This window comes from Chroicocephalus ridibundus, chromosome 6, assembly GCF_963924245.1.
Source record: "Chroicocephalus ridibundus chromosome 6, bChrRid1.1, whole genome shotgun sequence".
Lineage (NCBI taxonomy): Eukaryota > Metazoa > Chordata > Aves > Charadriiformes > Laridae > Chroicocephalus > Chroicocephalus ridibundus.
In genome coordinates this window covers 74,370,119-74,389,373 of record NC_086289.1, presented here as the reverse complement: position 1 = coordinate 74,389,373, position 19,255 = coordinate 74,370,119, and the positions used below count along the sequence as shown (strand labels likewise).

Genomic DNA, 19,255 nt, shown 5'->3' with positions numbered 1-19,255 from the left:
TAATCTAAACCTAAACTTTCTTCTAAATTAAGGACAAAGGCAGCCAGTTATTTATATCTGACAGATCTGCATTCCATATTTCATATTTTAAGTGAAACCACAATAATTCAAATCTGATATTTTCATCTATGTAAGTGCAGTCACCTTTTGTATTACATAGGGAAGTTTTACAATAAGATACATCTAACACATGCGGACAATCCCAAAGCAATATTTTAAGCTCGTCAGCTCTTAATTGAGGTTTTCAAAGCAGCTTAAGGGATTTAGACAAAAAATATTCATTTCTAATTTCCTTTTATCACCAATACATGGCTAAACTCCTAGGCTGTTCTAAAAATCTCACTGAGCTAGACACATATTCATCAGATGTAAGAGAACTGTCATATTTGCTATGTATCTAAAACTCTCAAGCTTAAGTAAAAAAAATAATTAGCTACAGTTTGCTTGTGCAATCACTGGCAACTTTACGAACTCGTGTTCTGCAAAATGCTGGTTTTTAGCTGAACAGGAACGTTTCAAAAAGGCATATTTAGTCAGCTGAAATAAGAGCTGTGTTAATACAAATGTGCTGGTTTCAGGCATAAGAAATCTATTTTGCATTGCTGCAGGACTGAAACACGCTTAAAGTCAGATTGCTCCGGTCAGTCAAAAGCATCATAAAGTTTTGTGTAGTTTAACAGTAAGACTTAAGAGCTCAGAGCCAAGAAATTATACAATCTAGCAAACTCCAAGCACTGGATGTTTTCTGTGCTACTGAATATACACACGCTAGGTGGGACAGACATAAAGTGAGGCAGCTGCTCCTTTTAGCAGGTAAGAAGTTTAAGGTTTGAGGTGGGAGAGAGGAGAAAAAAGCTGGATTTAAGATGATGCAGATGTCCCTTGCCAGGCCCGTTATGCCAGTTTACAAGGTCAGAATTTTGCACGTACAGGCTATTATCAGATTTTTTTCTATATGATATTATCTTTAGTAAGCATTGAAAAATATTACCAAGCAATACTACCAAGCCAGAAGAAGAGGCTCCTGATGTTTTCTGTGAATCATGACAGATCATGTTTGCTCTTTGTACACAGAGCACAAATTAGGGCCTGGCCCAAGCACATTGCTAAAATTGAGTTTAATTATGACCACAGCCGGTACATCCTTCTCATTCTGCAATGCCAAACTTTTGGGTGCTGCAGGCAGCAGCAGGGGAAGGGGCTGTGAGCAGGGGGCAGCCGACCCTAGGTTTGGGGACAACCATTGCGCAGGGTGCGCCCGCACAGGGGCCCCTTTCCCTTCACGCCCCCCCTCCTTCCACGCGAGGAGGCAGAATTCGTGGCCACCCGGGAGGCTCCGTGTGCCAGATCCAGGTTTTGCTGCGTCCTGGCTCCGGGACGCTCCGATTTTTCTGTTGTTGTGCTTGCTATTTTTTTTTTCTTTCTTTTTATTTTTTATTTTTTTAATTGCTGCAGTGGAAGCCGCCGGTCCCTGGGGGGGCGGGTGCGGTCGAGGGACCACCGTTCCCCCGGGACCCCGGCAGGGCTCCGCCCGGCGGCCGCGGGGCTCCGCGCGTTCCCCGGATGCCGCGCGCTCCCTCTGCGGAGGGATGGAGGGAAGGAGGGAGGGATGGAGGGAGGGAAAGAGGGAGGGAGGAGAAGGAGGGAAAGGAGGAGGGGAAGGAGGAGGGAGGAGGGAAGGGGGGAGGGAGGGAGGCCGGGGCTGCCTCCTTGAGGCGGGGGAGGGCCGCCGGGGCCAGGGCCGCCAGGCCGGGCCGGCTGGCAGCGGGACGAGGCGAGGTGCGGCAGCGGGCGGGCGAGGCCCGGCAGCGGGCGGCCCCGCTCCGCCCCGCCGCGCTCCCCGCCCGGCGGCCCCGCAGCCGCCGCCGCCCGGGTCCGGCCCGCCCCCCCCAGCACCCCGCGGGGAACAGCTCCTGTGCAGTTGGCAGCACCGCAGTAACGGGGAGAGGGGGAGGCAGAAAGGAGGCAGAGGAGGGAAGGAAGCAGCCCGGATCACCGGGTTAGGGAAAACAGTAAAGGAGGTTCCAGGACAAACTGAATCTTTTGCAAAAAATAGCTCTTTCAGGGTTAGGCGCTTTTTTTTTTTTTTTTTCTTTCTTTTAGTCGAACGCACAGGAGCAGTGCCTCCACCTCAGCGTACACCCAACCTGTCGGCCTGAGGGGCACCTGAACCAGACAAAGCAGAATGTACCAGGGACACATGCAGGTAAGAGGCTGCAAGCAGGCTGGAGAGGAGAAGCCCTTTGAACAGGCTGCTCTGAAACGGGATTGTGTGAAGTTTCTGTGGGTTGAGTGGAGGGGAGATGCCACCTTGGCACCGTGCAACAAGTGAACTGGTGCAATATGATCGTGGCACTCCAGCTCAGGGCTGAAGCGAAGAGCGTGCCTGGGGCTAGCTCTGCTGAAGGGGGAGGATGGAAAGGGGTTCTATCAACTTTATAACTAGGTGAAGTTCTGTGTATATTTATTTATTGATTATGCCTGCTTGTTCAAACAGATTCAAGGGAGCATTCCAGGGCAAACATTGTTATGGCATGCTTTAAGTGACACATGTCTCCTGCCATCCTCTTGATGCATCTCTTCCTGTATGTCAAGTGAAGGGCAAACAATAAGGGAAAAGACAGAGCACTTGCTTTGCAAAATCTGCAAAGATTTCATGCCACACTAAAGCCGTCAATTTGCAGTGTGTTGTGTTTAAAGGTGATGGATCCCCAACATGGGATGAGGATTGATTTTGCTAAGCCTTGGAATGACTTTGTAGAATGAATTCAAACACACGTCTAAGTGACTTAAACATTTAGGCAGAAATCTTGTCTCATGATCCTATTGATCCCCATCACCGAAGCAGAAAATGCCTCTCTCAATAAAAACATACTAGTGCCTTGGACGTGCGGACTTTAACCTTGACTCCCGCTCTCCTTCACATGGCTCTTCCTTGAAAAGCCAAGTCTATTTTGAAGGAGGAGGAAGTGCCAAAGTGGAGTAAAGGTTTACACTGATCCCCCAAATTAATTTCTTTGCTTTTGGACCCCATCTGGCTTTGTGTTCATTGCCAGGAATGAGCAAATGCTTTTATCACGTAAGTGGCACCAGCCTTGCATGTAGTGTTGTTAGTACTAAGGCTGTTTACAGAGAAACTGCAGTCTTAGGAAGTGTAAGCTGGCCACTTCTGTTGGGTGTGATTCTGCTCAGCATTTAAAAATCTGCTGAACGCTCATCAGGAACATTAAACTTCAGTCAATGTCAAACCCAGGGTTGTGTACAATCTCTGGGAGTGAAGTGAGGACTCTGATTCAGCACTCTCTGCTTTCTAGAACTGAATGATAGCAGCTACGCTTTCATGTTTGTGTTATCTGATCTCAACAATGATAAATAATGTGTCATAATGTCGCTTGTGGTGGGAGAGCAAACAGGTTTTAATACGAAATGTGATCAATGGGAGGAGTATACGTATTACTACTTATTTCTGATAATAAGGTTGAAGAATGCGTTGTTTCATGGTAACACAAAACCAATCCTGTAAACTAATGATACTGAATTGGGCATTGCCAAATAGGTATTTATACCCTTAAGAAAGCAGAAGTTCTTTGCTATGAGTAATATATTGCAAGGTTTCAACGTACAACACTCTTTAAAAGGAAATGTAATGGAATATTGAGGTGTCTGACAGCATTGTAAATTTTCTGAGTCATTAAAAGGTTGAAATCAAATTTGCAATAGAAAAGTCAGGTCAAAACATGCAAATATGTTGTGACTGATGTCCTTTAAATTATTTTTCTTTCAAAGTATTTTTATTTTTCTAGCCCCAATGTAATGAAATTCTAACCAAATTCTCTTAAAAAGTTTGCTGAATTAAAAATACTATTCATATTGAGTACTCTTGTAATTGTTAAAAATAAAAACCCACCTGAGTTCATCAACTAAACTTTTTAATATATTGCCTTTCTAACAGGAAGCATTAATGTTCTTCAGATAACACACAAAAAAGCCTAAAGCATTAGGAGATTTTCATGTTTACTATATCCTTAATTAGAGCCTTTAAGTGAGTCAGACAAAGACAATAAAGAGCTAATTTCTTTGCAATGAAATGATCTAGTGTAATGTTTATTAAACCACATTGGAACACAAAGTATCAAAGTTACCACACAAGTACGGTATCAAAGCACATGCTAACAATAATCTAGGCACATCCTAAGCATTACAGGTCCTTTCTTAATTTCTCCCAAGAATTCCGGTAAGACTTCTTACTTAAGGAAAACTATCTGCAATTACCTGCCAAATCTAAAATAAGGTGAACCATAAAACCATCCAAACTTGGGTGGATTAAGCCAGGCACCTAAGTCAGTACCTGGACTCTTAAAGCAAAACAATCTTCTTTTTAAAGAGACCGAGCACTCGCAGAGCTTCCACTTCTTTAGGTGAAACCGGAGTGTTTGGCTGGACTCTACCTGGGTACTTAAGCTTCTCACTTTATACATCCAAATGCAAAATGATGTGCCAATAATATAATGCCTGATCCTACGCTCTTTAAGGTAAAAGCCCTTCTGAAGCTATTGTGATCAAAGGCAGGATCTGATTCAGAATTCCAGTTGTCATTTCCCCTTTTCCTAGTGTTTTGTTCTCAGATGTAAAAGTAAAATCCACAGAAATAATTCCTTAGTCCAAGTACTTTAAAAGATACTTAGACAGCCGATGTTTTACTAATAATCTGCTGTAACTCAGCCAATTCTTGGAAGACTCCTGAAAGGTGAGAACATTAACAACTGTAACAATGTAATAAGCATAATTACAGAGATTGAGAATTTACCTATCTTGAATAGGCATCAAGCATTATCAGCTTCAGTGGGGAATTTCTGACTAAGCTCAGTAAATTCTGCAAGTGTAGATGAAACATACTTTTTATTTAAGCACTGGTGAAGTCCAGCAAGCACTGCATCAGACCATAATACGTCCATCTCTTCTTAATTTTTTGTTTATAGTACAGATTGTTTGGGTTTTTTTTGAATCCCAGAAAATCACTTAGTTTATTCCAAAGACTTAGGTTTAGATTTCCCTCTAACTTTTTTTATAAATGAATCCTCACAACACAGAAATATTAGAAAGGTCCTAAGCTAAAATTCCAAAGACAGTAAAAAGAAATTTAAAACATCTAAAAAGTAGGTATGTTACTGGTTCAACGCTGTCTTTATGTGTCCACATACCTTTCTGTAGGGCTAGCTTTTGCGTTACTTGTGCATCACACGCCTTCACGTGAAATACTAGAAGGGCAAAGTGGCATTCTGCAGAGCCAGCACCCCGAACAGAAACAGGATGCAGAGCAGCACAGTGCCACGGGAGCTCTTTCCAAGCTATTTCACTATCATAAAATGCATAAGTGTTTGATTTAGCCCTATTTACCAACCTGTTCAGTTTACACAGTAGCTGTCTAAAACCTAACAGGGACTGAGATAGTTTCTAAGGCGTAGAGCTACCTCCTGAAGCCTGACCTTTGAGATGGGGCTTTCGCATGAGAAAGAGAACTTCAGATGAGACACACAGACTCTTTGCCTACATACATACAACTTCGGTTATGTAAGAAGTCTTGTTTAATTCAGTAAATTTAGTCTGCGACAGGATAAAACCTGATGGTTAAAAGAGCACACCCTGGGATTACACAGATATGGCACAAGAACTGAGTCTAAATGCTCAGCTGTACAGGTGAAAGAGAATCTTTTTCTCTTAGGACAATATGTACAACCCAACGTGTGCTGTTTTCCATCTTCTTCAAGGAGACAGGAACAGGCCAGATGGAAGCGGAACATAAACTGAGTTCATCCCACAGCCACTGTTCTAAAACGTCTATCGTTTTAACAGCCAACAATAAGATGTTTTAAAGTTTTTACAGTATATTATATACGTGCTACCAGTACCTCCCATTGGCTTTTATGAGAGCTCTATAAATGGACAGAGGGTAAATTACAATCACAGAATGGGATTTTCAGCAGCATTTGGCTTCCTAGGAAATTCAAAACAAATGCTTTCAAAGCTGTTTGCCTTGTGCTGTATATAGTCAGCTTTCTCCAGCACAAATGCTTGAACAGAAGAAGTGCTTTGCCAAATGTTGGCATTGGATCTTATGTATGGTAGTGTTATGTTTCAAGATGGCTTAATTTAGACAAAGCAGAAATCTTGACCACACATGGCTATCAGAGTTCCTCTGGCACTTTTTTGCAAGAACAGGCTTGTTAGTCACGATGGCTTGGCCGAGTTCCAGATCAGATAGTTAGTATCCTAACTTGCATAAGGCAATCAACTTCATGCCCTTAATTGTTGTGTTGTGTTCCGTACTATTAAAGATATTTAACATTCTACCCTTGGCATTTCATATTTCCATGAAATGATACATATTAATCATTCACATTTCAGTAATATTTCAGTCAAACACATATCTATATGATCATAATGGGTCTACATAAAAATAACTATGGACACATGAAACTTCTTGCAAGATGAAACCTCAAGGGCTTCACATGTTTTACTGTGTCTGAAAACTGTTGCTAAATATTTTAGAAGTTATAAAAAACATTTTTGCACTGATTTCTCAACACTTAAGACTCAGATAACTCACTGGGAGAAGTCAAGCAGAACTGTCTCAAGATTAGCTACAGATGCAAGTCCCATCTTTGCTTATTTGGTAACCTATTAAAAATACTGTAATAGTGTTGGTTACACTACCATGTAGAATAAATAAAACCCAAGCTATTAATCAATTATGAATAAAAAAAGTAATCTCTCAGCTATGCATTTTGTACATTAATAAAACAACCCACAAAGAATACGCACAACATAAAAATAAATTCAATGCTAAACTGAGTCTTTGTTCAGCTGTTAAGAGCAACATAAACTCAATAACTTTTAAGCTACAAAATTCTAAAAACCTGGGTACATAGCTGGAATGCTAACTGATCCGTAGTGACGTCTATGAACCATAACTCCTAGCCTAGCAAAAATGCCATTGCGATAAACTGATAATTTTTCATTATTACAAGCCTTTTCCAAGAGTACTTATAATACTAGGGCAGTGTTTATGGTAGTATGTTTTCCATTTTGTCTTGATATTTTCCAATCATTCACTAGCAGCTTTTCAAGTTATGAACAGCAGATTATGAACTGCTTATAAATGAAACAAGCTAAAAATAATGAGCTCTCTTTCTTTGAATGAACCTCTTTCAATGAAAGTAGGTGATATACTGCTTTTGGCTAAGACGCATACTGAAACTGTACAAATTGTGCATATTTGTAATGTCGGTATAGAGAAACACTCCTTGAAGCTGTTAGGCAGTTTTACAAGAACCTAGCAGAAAATCTTGCAAAGGCTCAGAAACTCTTGGCACACAGTGTATTTTTGCTGGATGCAAATTAAGAGGAACTCTTACTAACTAAATAAGGATCCATCCCTCTATTCTGGAATTAAATTCATTCAAAACAGAAAAACAGTCCCTAGCACTGTCATTTATGTATGTAAGTATGTTAGTCTAAATCCAGTGTATAGCTTTCACAAAAGAGGCACCATTTACTCAAGAAGTCTTGCTGTATTTTTTTAAAAATCTACCAATATTGTCACAATTTATGACACCATGACGCAGTTGTTGATGCTTTAAACTACACATCTAGAAACCTAGATTTTACTTCTAGCTTTATCATATAGCTTCAGTAAGCCCGGTCACCTTTCTATGCATCCATTTTCCCCACCTACGTTGTTTACTCTGCTTACCTAGCACGTATGCTAAGCTTTTTTTTTTTTTTTAAAAAAAAAAAATCATGTTTTCAAATACCCTAAAATAATCCTGCACAACTAGTAAAACCAAGGATTGATGATTAATAGCAAAACAGTGAGCTGCATGAAGACCTACAGAGAGAGCGAAAAAGCCTGATTACTTAGCTTATAAATTTGTTTGAAAGTTTAGGCTTACGCATGTTTGGAAACTAATTAGTTTAATGGGACCCAATGTTAATATATCAGCAAGAAAAAAAGGCAAGCCAGCAGTCTGAGAATGGAAGAATGTAGATCCAACTGCTATGCAAAGGAGGAGGCCAAAGAGTTGGGAAAACGTCCACAAGCTAGACTAGGATGAAATATCCAAGTAGGACAAGGTGCTCAAAAGGATGGGAAGATAAGATAACCTCATACAGAAATTTACAGCTCCCTTTAGGAAATGCAGTCTCAAACATTCATCTGTAGAAAATAATTCCTAATTTATAATAATCTCATTTTTAAGCAAGCTGATTCTCCAGAAACTTTGAAAAAAAGGCGTCTGATGTCTAAACCAGCTCTGTTTATAACCATCTATCTAGTTTAATTTGCTAGCCTTTTTGCATTAGTTAGAAATGAAAATGGTAAAAGCATTGGGATATTACTTAGAATGAATCTGACCAGCTTGTTTTTCTTACATACCCAGCACAGGAAGTATCTACTAGTTGTTTGTATCACAGAACGTAAGTTTGCAAAGTCTAATTCAGATATAGCTGATACTGCAAAACTGAGAGAATTAGTTGACTTCCAAATCAGGTGTCATGACATGTAAACTAGGAGGTGACTTTCTGTAGTTACGTATTTTCATCGTTGTGCAATACCAATACTAAAAAAATGCCTGAGGATCATAAAGACCATATTCAGCAAATTCTTCTACCAGGTTACAATGATTACGAACAGTATGATATTTCATTTCTTTCTTCTCGAGCTTTTGAAATTCTGAGTCACCATTACATGAGTTTCACTTCCAATGGTTTATTTGCATATAAATAAATAAAGTAAAAGTTTAAAATATCAAGTAATTGAAACACATTATACTGAATGGAAAAAACATGTCTCATCAGATTATGTATCCCCATTAAAAGAAAACACAAACCAAAATTTGCATGACGAGTCATATGTCACAGTATTACTGCAGTTCCTCCCAAACGTTTGTCATTAAAGTTCTGTCAGGTTGGCATAATAGACGTAAGCCCCAAGCTTCCGTCCTCCCCTTCTCCATGGCCTATCAAGACACCCAGATAGATCTGCCAGTGTTTCTTTTCTCACTCTGTCCTATTTGTTCATTTTCTCCTCCTTTTCAGAGTTCAAAGGTTTTCTCAAAACGCTTTGCCTCCTGCCATGTTTGCGCTGCAGTTTCATTTATGGAGCCAAGTTCACCCATGTTATGGCTGTACACTACGTGCAATGGTGTCTGGGTCACCTCTCAGCAGCACTTGGTCACAAGGCAAAGATGTTCCACAGTGAAGTTCACTGCCACAAGTAGAAAGAAGCAAACCGATAGCTGAGGACACTTCTGCCAGCAGAGCTCACTGCTCTCAAACTAAATCTAGATTAGGAGGCAATAGGGGACCACAAAGAAAAGAAAAGTAGCTTTAAACCAGCAACCTGACTTTTCACTGACAGCCACTACAGTATGCTTGTAGGGTAGACCAATGTCCAGGAACTCACTTTTTTCACATGCTTATCTATTTTGGCAATCCCTAGAGAAAAGTAACCAAACTACAGTCTTTGTGACTTTCTCTAAAACATGGGAACACTCTACTACCTTATGTTCACTTGTTTTACAGCAGTCCACTATCTTCTGGTAACTTGACACTGTTAATTTCATCTCAATCCCTTAAAACGCCTCTTGTTCTAATATGGATGTTGAATATAATACAAGTTACATGAATACAAATGTCTTTGGACAGCATTTTTCAATTAACATACAAAGTAACAGCTATGCATTTAGAATCTGTCAGTATAATAATAAAAGCATATGTGATAAGGAGAGTACTGTGCAATGAATTCAGACAAATAATCTTTCTTGATTACATTAAGACTTTTCTATTATGAGATACATAAAAGAAATTCAAATATGCTTATCCACTGACATTTAGAAATTATAACTTCAGAATGATTTTGACATACATTTATTTTAGGACCAGTCAAGTTTTTCTTTGTATTGTTTTTCCTTAGATCAATCATTTGGCTTTATAGACTAGTTTTCAAAAGCTGAAGAAACAAACTTTAAAATTTGCCTCATCAACATTAGAGCCAGCTGTATCTATCTTTACATGAATAAATATAAGTGAAATTATAATGATGTAAATAAGAGAATAATTGGCTTCCAAGCCTTTTTCGTGTTAATCCCTGTCTTCCTAATGTTACCAGTCGGGTTCCAAAGTTCCAGCATAAAATAGAGAATACAGCATGTCCTGAATAGGGGCAGAAAAGCTGTTACAAATTGCATTTTCTAATTCAACATTTTCTAACTGGTACGCGTATCAAGAAAAAAAGTTCAGGAACTCTTACTCACTGTTCATTAAAAGTCAATTGAGAGAGAACACTTGCCTGTTTTAGCCTACCCTGGAATATAGACATCTGTTTCTCTATAACTGACACTGAATATTAAAGTTTAAGTTCACAGAATTTCCTAAGATCGAGTTTGCTAATGTTAATATAGGATGAGTAGAGACTATAAATGAGAGAAAACATCACATTCTGACATGATGGTAATCTGCCAGAGCTTTTTAAAATCCAAGGGAGTATCCTCTAATAGGAAGATCTGGAAAAAATAAAACACAGAATCTTGTATTTTACACAGAACAGCAGCTTAATATTATTTATGTAAAGTAGAAGGATGGCTTTAGTCTTCACTAAGACCTTGGTCAATACTTTCATAGAAATAATGACAGAAATGTCATAGAAGCGATTAATAAAATAATAACAAGCGTAGCTTGACACATGTCTCAAAGTGAAAAGTTATTTCTGCTGTCATTCACTGAAGTTTAACAAGGAAGATAATTTTCCAGTTACAGACTTAAGATGTAGCCGAGATCTTTCATCTTTTGCTATTTGTCATCTAACACTCCTTCCAAGATCCAGGAGAATTTTACGGCGGCTTTGAAAAAGGAATACAAGGAAGAATGACCAGCAGTAATAAGTAAAAACCCATAACATAAACTCAAAATAAGAATGACAACAGAAGGTTAGATGAGAATTATATTATCTCTAGTTTGTTAGATAAAAGAAAGGAGGAAAACACAACAGAGAAAAATAAAGCAAAAGAATGGAAACTAGGAAGGAAGTGCTGTTACTGTTCTGAACAGTACAAAGCGTTGTTAATTTTACCACTGTACTTAATCCAGGTAAGGTACACAATGTGCCAAGGTATATAAAACTAGAAGGGATGGATAGGCTTGCCTGTACAAAGGAATATGAATTATTAGAAAACAGCTGGACACTACATGGAAACAGTGAAAGAACACTTATCCTTGGAGCACTCACAATGAAAGATGATGTGCTGTTCAGGAAAGACAGAAAACCAAAGGTATTGGTCACATTAGGAATCTGGATGTCAAGAAAGTGGGGGGAAATTTTCCAAGAAACTTTCGAACTAGTAGTTTCAATTGTTAAAATGTTAGGACTAAGCCAAGAACACACAAGGAATGGAGATAAAGTGCTCCTCGAAGGTAGAAGGAAAAAGTACAAGTTGCCTAAAGTAAAGCTTATTTAGCTCTTGCAAGTATATTAAAACAGCTGTTGAAAGTTTTTAAGTTACACGATGGCGAGGGGAGCAAAACATACTCAAAGTGGCATTCATATTATGGATAACCTAATTTATGGCGCAAACACAGAATGGTTATGAAGATACGAATTCTCCAATTACTACAAATGCGTGAAACAACAGCTCATGCAGAGATACACTATAATCCCTACCCCAAACTGCTGATGGAACCGGTATATGATATTGAAGACTTGGTAGCAAATATTTAATAGTCTAGTTATGAACCCAGACACAGTGTCATACGTCAGGACAACAGAAAACATGTCAAGATTTAAGATAGGGTAAGAAAAAACAGTAAGACAACAGCCCAGATATCCACATGGCTATCCATAATCTTCAAGGTTTTAGGGGACAGAATTTAAGGAAAATTAAACAAACATACATACACAGAAAAACAGAAAAAACGCTACTTGAATTTATCAAGAGAAGATAACATCAGGCTAACTTGATAACGTTTTCTGTTACTGTAACTGGGTTTCCATGCAAGGGAGATGCAACTGACTTGATCTATATGGTCTTTGGTAAACATTTGTTATGGTGCCATGAAAGAAATTATTAGTGAAGCTGGAGAAAGTAAGAAATAGTAGAAAGTCTGTAAAGAGGGCAAGAAACTCATTCATGGGAAAATGAAAAATACAGCATTAAAAGGAAGGACTGTCAGACTGAGGGAAGTTTAATAGGGGAAGTCTTTGTGGATGAGTGTTGGAGCTGATGTCTGATGTTTCATTCATAAACCTGCTAGAAACAGGAAGATGTTGACTACATATGTTGATTACTTGATGCTGGGAAACATCATCAGTATTGGGAAGCATAATCGGTGCTGATGAATTTCAGGTCACTATACAAAAGGAACTGCGTGAATGTCAACAATACAAATACGATTAAGTTTAACAACACAATATGCTGTTGAACATCAGTGACAAAAAAATGTCTACCCTAAGCTGTAAACTATCATTTAGAAGTGATTAAGAAGAAAGACTGGCATGTACAAGATAACTATAAGCTATTAATATGATATATCCATTAAAAAAGACAGGTGCAGTTTTAGTTTTAGAAGAGGTTTTTCCAGAATAGTCAGAAAAATATCAATGCCTGATTACAATACCACTAGCAAATTTTCAGTTGAGAATCTTGTACAGATCTGGTCAAGAAGAGAGGCATGCAAACAGGTCCAAAGAAGGATGATTAAGGAGAAGGAAAAGTTTATCTTATGAGAACAGACCAAAAGATTTTGGCTTATTTCACTGGCAAAATGACGGCTCAGCAGGAACATAATCACAGCATGTAAATGCATCAAGGAGATAAACACCAGATACGGAAAAACCTAAATTAGCTAAGGACAAAACTGGCACAGGAACAAATGGATATTAACCGGCTGTGAATAAATTTAGGTTGGAAATTAGAAGAAGGTTTCTGATCATTAGAGCAATCAAGATTTCCAATAGCCTTCCAACTGGAATAGTGTAGGCAAAAAACCTAATTACTTTAAAGATGAAACACAATCAATTTATGAAGGACTTTGTATTATATGCTGCTTGTGAGAGCAGAAGACTAAACCTCAATAACACAGCAACAACCTCCTCTTCTGAAATTTCTGTGACTTCAGCAGAAACAAACCCTGACTCTTGTCCAATAAGACCAAAATTCTCAACATCAAGAAGTCAAAAGTCTTCCAATATGGCTGTTGCGGGCTTGGTTGTCTTCACAGCTTCAGTGGCCTCCTGCTAATAGAGCCATAAAGGAACTGACCAATTAGTCTCACTTCTCCTCCCGTTGCCTAGCCCTAAACGTCGTTTTCACTACTCGTAGAGCTGAGCGCTACAATTTGAACACTCTCTGTGCCAGTTTCCTTATCGAGTCTCCCACTCGGCTGAACTGAGAGTTTTGCTACATATAAAACCTTAATAATCAGAGGAAACGCATTTCCCCCATACAGCTAAACTCAATGGTTCATGCTAAAAACACTGCAGCTTTCCCCATCTTGTGTTCATGTTCCTGCAAGTAGGCACTGAGGGTTTGAAATCACCAACCGTGTTAACAATGCGTTATCAGTAAGCTTGAATTTATTTTCATAACAGCCAAAGTGTGGGCATGAGGATCTAAACTAGAACCCATCAGAACCAATACGGATATTTTTTCCCTGACCTCAGCAGAGCTGGGATACGTCTTTTTCTCCATACTACCACCAGCTCACTTTTCTCTCCTAAGTTCCAAACTAAATGTGATGGTCATTACTTAGAACATACATTCTTAAATAACAGAACTCAGTGCTCTGTTTTGCAGTCCCAGTCAGGAAAAACTACTGAACTAATTTTTGAAGGGATCATAAAACCACGTCTTATAGTTGGTCCCATGTCCCTTCTAGTTGACTGAGTCAAAAAATTATTTCTGTGTTAATTCAGGCTCATAAAACTACCTCAGGATCCGATTGCTGGGGTTCTTGTCTTGTTTCAGATCACGATGGGTCTGACTTGCATCCCTCAATGTATCAGGCAGACAGATGTCCGTGAACACTCCATCACAACTTGATACCATCATTACACCCTTGCAGCTCTTGGTTGCTAGCAGCTGCTGCACTGCAGTTTACTGAGCATCACTCTGCTACTCATATTTCAGCATTTCAGGAGTCATGCCAGCAAAGAGTTTCCAAATAGGTGAGATCACTGGATAATGGCTACTTAAAGATACACAAAAGCTAAATTTACGAAGCAAAGAAATAGGATGGTCATTTAATGACTTAAGTAATTTTTCCTGCCGGTACACAAAAAATAAACTTTTATTTCCAAAGTGTTTTACAGCTGCCAAAGAGTAACAAATTTTCACTGCCCTTTTCTCAAGTAGTCACTGATAAATATCAGAAATAAAGTTTCAAATAAAATTCTAAGTAATTAACTCAGACTCAATCGTCACAGAAAAAGCTGTACATATATATATATGCAACGACCTAAATGTATTTTGTGTATTTGCTAAGCACCAAGCAAAGTAATTTTATGTGACTTTACAAACAAAAGTATTTACTACTCCTTGCACACAAACTTGCTCAAGTTCCAACCTGTATAAGTGTCATTTGCAGAATCAGAGAGCAGAAGGATTAGGTTACTGAAGTGGCCAACCAGACAAGATAGACACAGACTAGAAAGACTCCATATATCAAGACAAAGTTTGACAAATGGCTAAAATGTACGTACACAGTGTCCTGACGGAACAACTGCAATTGGCTGAAGAATTACAAATAGAAAATACGTGAATAGTAAGTTTTTTACTGATTTTTGCACAGCTCTTCATAAAGAAGTGGACTGCTTGGTTTACACAAATCCACAATAAACAATCAATTTTAATTTTTTTTTCAACTACAATAAGTTGAATGCCTGCACAATGCTTTCAAGGTATTACTGCCGACAGGCGTTCTTTGATTTCTGGTCTTTCTCGCTAAATCATCAGTTCTAAAAATTAAAATCCTACCTAGCATTTCAGCAGACAAGAAAGTAGTTGCTTCAACTGCATAATCTTTTGGACAGGGGTGAGCAAGGAGTGCAAAAGGAACACATTTACACTCATCTACAAGTGGAAACTTAGCACTGTTAGTTTTTTCACTATGACATTTATGTAACAGATTCTGGTTTATTTTGAAACCACTGAGACGATGACTGGACTATCATTCCCACTTCAACTGACAATTAAATACATACCTATCAAAGACCTACTAATACTTTACGGAATACTCTAAGTTTACTACTCAGAGACAATAATGCACCTATATTTTTTTCATATTTTTTTTTTATTCTTTTAACTGAGACTTCATGAAAAAACAATAGAATCATTGCCTAAGACTTCATCAACGTGTGTCATTTGTTTTTCCTCAAATAATTAAATAAATTTCAAAAGGACAAAATAAACATATTAGACATCAAATAAATTCTGCTCTGACTTACATTTACGGGTCCTCACTAAATAACAGGAGAAACAGTTATTTAGTGTATCTGGTTACCATTTGTTTCCCTCCAGTTTTACTTTGTGTTTATAGGCAGTAAAATAACTTCTGAAATATGAGAAGCATAATTTCAAAACAGGAAATTCATCACAGATTTCTGTCTTATGTCACCTGCTTATTAATTGTTACTGGCAGAGTACTCATGTACTACAAGGTTCATTTAAAAAGATGCTACTCTATGTTTACCTACTCCGCATCCAGTGAAATCCTGAAATCCTGGTTCCAGTAAAATCAATGACAAAGATACCATTAATTTCAGATTTAGCTTAGAATCTTTCACAGTAGGAAGCATCGCTCCTTGCCTCAAAGTAGGCAGGGTGTTATCTAAATGCATCAAAACTTACAGAAGCACACGTTCATGCAGTTATGGAGACCACTTTTATTTTCTAATTCCTAATATGATTTTTTAATTCTAATAAAAATGAAAAGTAATCTTAAAAATAACCTTTAGATTTAAATCCAAGCTTTTTGACAGATTTCACACAGAAATAGTGTACAGCATGCTACTGGATTCAGTGCCCTTCATAGACCTGAATAGGTAGGGGAGTTGGAAGATATATACGGATAATGGAATCTGAAATATGAGTTTGAATAATTCTGAGAAAAGGGCCAGAAAACGGGTGCACTTTTAGAAACAAAGCACACTACTTGCAGGAGGAAAGCGTTCCTAACACAGCAATTACCAGGTATATAAACCTGAAATTTTGAAGAACAACATGAGATAACATCTCAAAGACTGTCTGATACCCAATGAAAGAGTTAAAAGGCCTCAGAAAAAGGCATTCCCTAGACAATTAAGATATTTTACTCTCCATAACTAAATTCAGATGAAACACTTTAGTGAACAGGGGAATTTACGATTAACGCCTTTATATTACCTGGAGCACATCCTCAGCCGTGTGATTCTTAGTTTGTTACAGCGTCAAAAAGCAGGGGTGAGAGTGGGCCAGCCTGTCAAGATAGCTGTGAGATACACAGCCCCAGCCATTAGGAATATGCCAAAGGCATCCTAAATATCACCACGGTCACCAGCTGCTTTAACAGCATTTCTCTACAGAAAGAGACTGCAACTTCATAACTGGTATAAATCTCAGTCTGCCCCATGGGTAGAAGAGGAGGTATACATTCACTTCCACCCTCATTTCCTAAGCTACTTGAGAACAGTTTGAATAAAACCTGCTGTTAAGGGCCATAGCTTTTGCTTTAAGTAGTTCTCAATTTTGAATGCACTTTCTTGTCATTAGACTATGTGAGCTGTAGGCTACTGCTCGTAGAATCACAGACCAGCTTTCCAGGGAAGATCACCAACCTCTTAAAAAAGTTAGTAAGGACAGGTAAGATACTTGGATCTCAATTCCTTAGGGATTCTTCTTTAGGAGGAGGAGGGAGTCCTAAATCCTATTCCCTCTATACACTGTGCTGCCTTTAGAGCTATTATTACTTCATTATACCAAAAGTTATCTGGAATGGATCTTAGTGATGGGAAATAGAGTAAAATCAGCTAGTTCAAGTTGAATGGAACAAATCACTGCAAGTTCTGCAGAGACCCATTCAGTTCAAGGGACGATACAGATGTAAGTAGGAGAGAACCTGACGCAAGATATTAGAAGGAACAGATAAATAACAAATTCAGTGATTAATATTGAGAAACTATTTAGCAACAAAAGAAAAACTTATTTTTCACCACACGGTGAAATACAGAACATGCTGAAAGCATCCAGAAACCATTAAACCCAGTTGTTTTCAGAGAAAGCTACGTAGTTTTTCAGTAAAAAAGAAAGAACAGAAGGCATTGCTGCTGGCTAGGTATTTGTTAATTTTTCATGTGAATTTATTGCATATGTAAGTGATTGAATTAGTAGCACTGACAGGAACCCAGGCACAGTAAAAGCTTCCTGATACTGACACAGCACTGCTCAGGCTGTACAGCCCTGACCATTAGCAATACCGCTACTCAAGCCCTGAGCCTTTCTCAAGCAGAGCCTGCAGAGCTGACTGGAACTGGACTGAGCGAGGTATTGTTTCTGCGATGTGAATTTGCAGACATCCATAACAAAGACTAGGATGAGACCACTACGCTTTTTTAGATTAATGACCTCATTTGGACTCTGATACCAGGCTCCAGGGAAGAAAGTCCAGTGCGAGCTAATATGCTACCAAAATACTGCAAGGTAAGTTTGGGGGGAAAAATGTTAAGAAGGTTTTGTATTTTGTGATAAAGAGACTAAATGCAAAAGAAACTGCCAGCTTGCAGAAGAGACTATAAGGTACAGAAATTAGAATCATTTCCCACCTTTGAGAAAAGAGGGTCATTTCCAAACACTCGGAGGCTGGGCAGTGAAACCTGGATCTTCTATCACAGAGCAATAGATTGCTTCAGAACAGTGAGGCTTTGAGAGCAAACTAGAGGAATGTAAATTGCATATCTACTAATTTAAGCATGCGAGTCTATTGCCAAATATTACCATCTAAAAGGAATATAGGTATCATGGCTGCTGTGAAGTCCTTAGGGAGGCTTATAACCTTTTGGAAACCCTTTCCTTCTTCCCTGCAACGTATTAACCTTTTGACCACATCGGTGCTTGGTTCTATGTACAAAATCGTACACAGCAACAGTAATACTCGGGGAGCAATAGAAACAAAACTGCAAAACATCAGGGACGCAGGATGTTGTGTGAATTCTGCCTGAAAATCACATCCAAGAATAGATGCAGATCTTAAAAAAAGTATTTCAGGTGAATTATGAATGTGCAGCTGAGCAGCCACAGGGAAACGTTTCATTGCTGTCTTATAAACAATATTCCCATAGTGTCAGATTGTGTCAACTTATAAGAACGTAATATGAGCTTTTTCTGAGAGTTACTCTGCTGGATTTAATAGTACTACTAATGGAGTAGGATTTTTCTTGGAGTAAGGGTGCCGTAAACCAGCGCTCAGTCACCACTTCCTCTTTACTTCTTGTGGTTTATTCTCTAGAGCAAACACGTTTCTGTCACTTGAAACTTCTGCTTGTTACAAAAAAATAATTGCTTGATATTTTCCTCTTCACACCATTTATCCTCATGGAAGGCATTTCTTTTTGAGTGAATCATTTTACGTGTAGAGAGTGAAAGAATTACTGTTCTCTGAATAGAAGTGGTAGAGCTTCAGTCATGTTCTTTTTCCGTAGGTCTAGACAGTCTCCTCTAAAATTTCATTTAGATATCATTTGTAATTCATTTGAACAATTTTAATCACTTAGTAAGGTTACTTCAATATTCTCCTTTTTATTGAAAGTTACTGTACTGCGGCAAGCAAGGTATTTTGTTTGATGAATTCCCACATAGTTGATCCCAAAGGAGAGAGGACAAAACACAAAAGATCCCCAAATTAAATTCTAATCCAATTAAACAATAGCTGTAAGGGAAATGAGGAAATATTAGTTACTCTAGAACCTCAGTCTCATGGTAACATCAAAAATGAAGCTGATCATCCAGAAATTTTAACTATTTTAAGTTTTCACGTATATACAAATGTTCCGTAAGCAACTGCAGACAAAAACAGGCAGAAGCTCCCATTGAATGGTGGCACCGTATCTATGACAAGATTAATGAGTTAGGATCGAGATATACATTACAAATAAACATACACTGAGGTGCACAACTAATAGTAAAACTAGCAAATGTTTTTGACATTTGGAGCACACTTGAAAACACAAAAA

General features: G+C 38.5%; 1 protein-coding gene across 8 annotated transcripts in view; it reads left to right on the top strand.

Moving 5' to 3' along the window:
* The first annotated feature begins 1,732 nt into the window (after positions 1-1,732).
* The window catches only part of PEX5L (peroxisomal biogenesis factor 5 like), a 114,328-nt gene continuing 96,805 nt past the window's right edge, over positions 1,733-19,255 (top strand). For 3 of the 8 annotated variants that reach the window (XM_063338429.1, XM_063338424.1, XM_063338427.1), the window contains exon 1: positions 1,735-2,206. In XM_063338429.1, coding sequence (XP_063194499.1) covers positions 2,186-2,206 — 21 coding nt within the window. In that variant the 5' untranslated portion in view covers positions 1,735-2,185. Of the gene's footprint in view, positions 2,207-19,255 lie in introns of all 8 variants that reach the window. The other 5 variants (XM_063338425.1, XM_063338423.1, XM_063338426.1 and 2 more) reach the window with 4 other exon arrangements.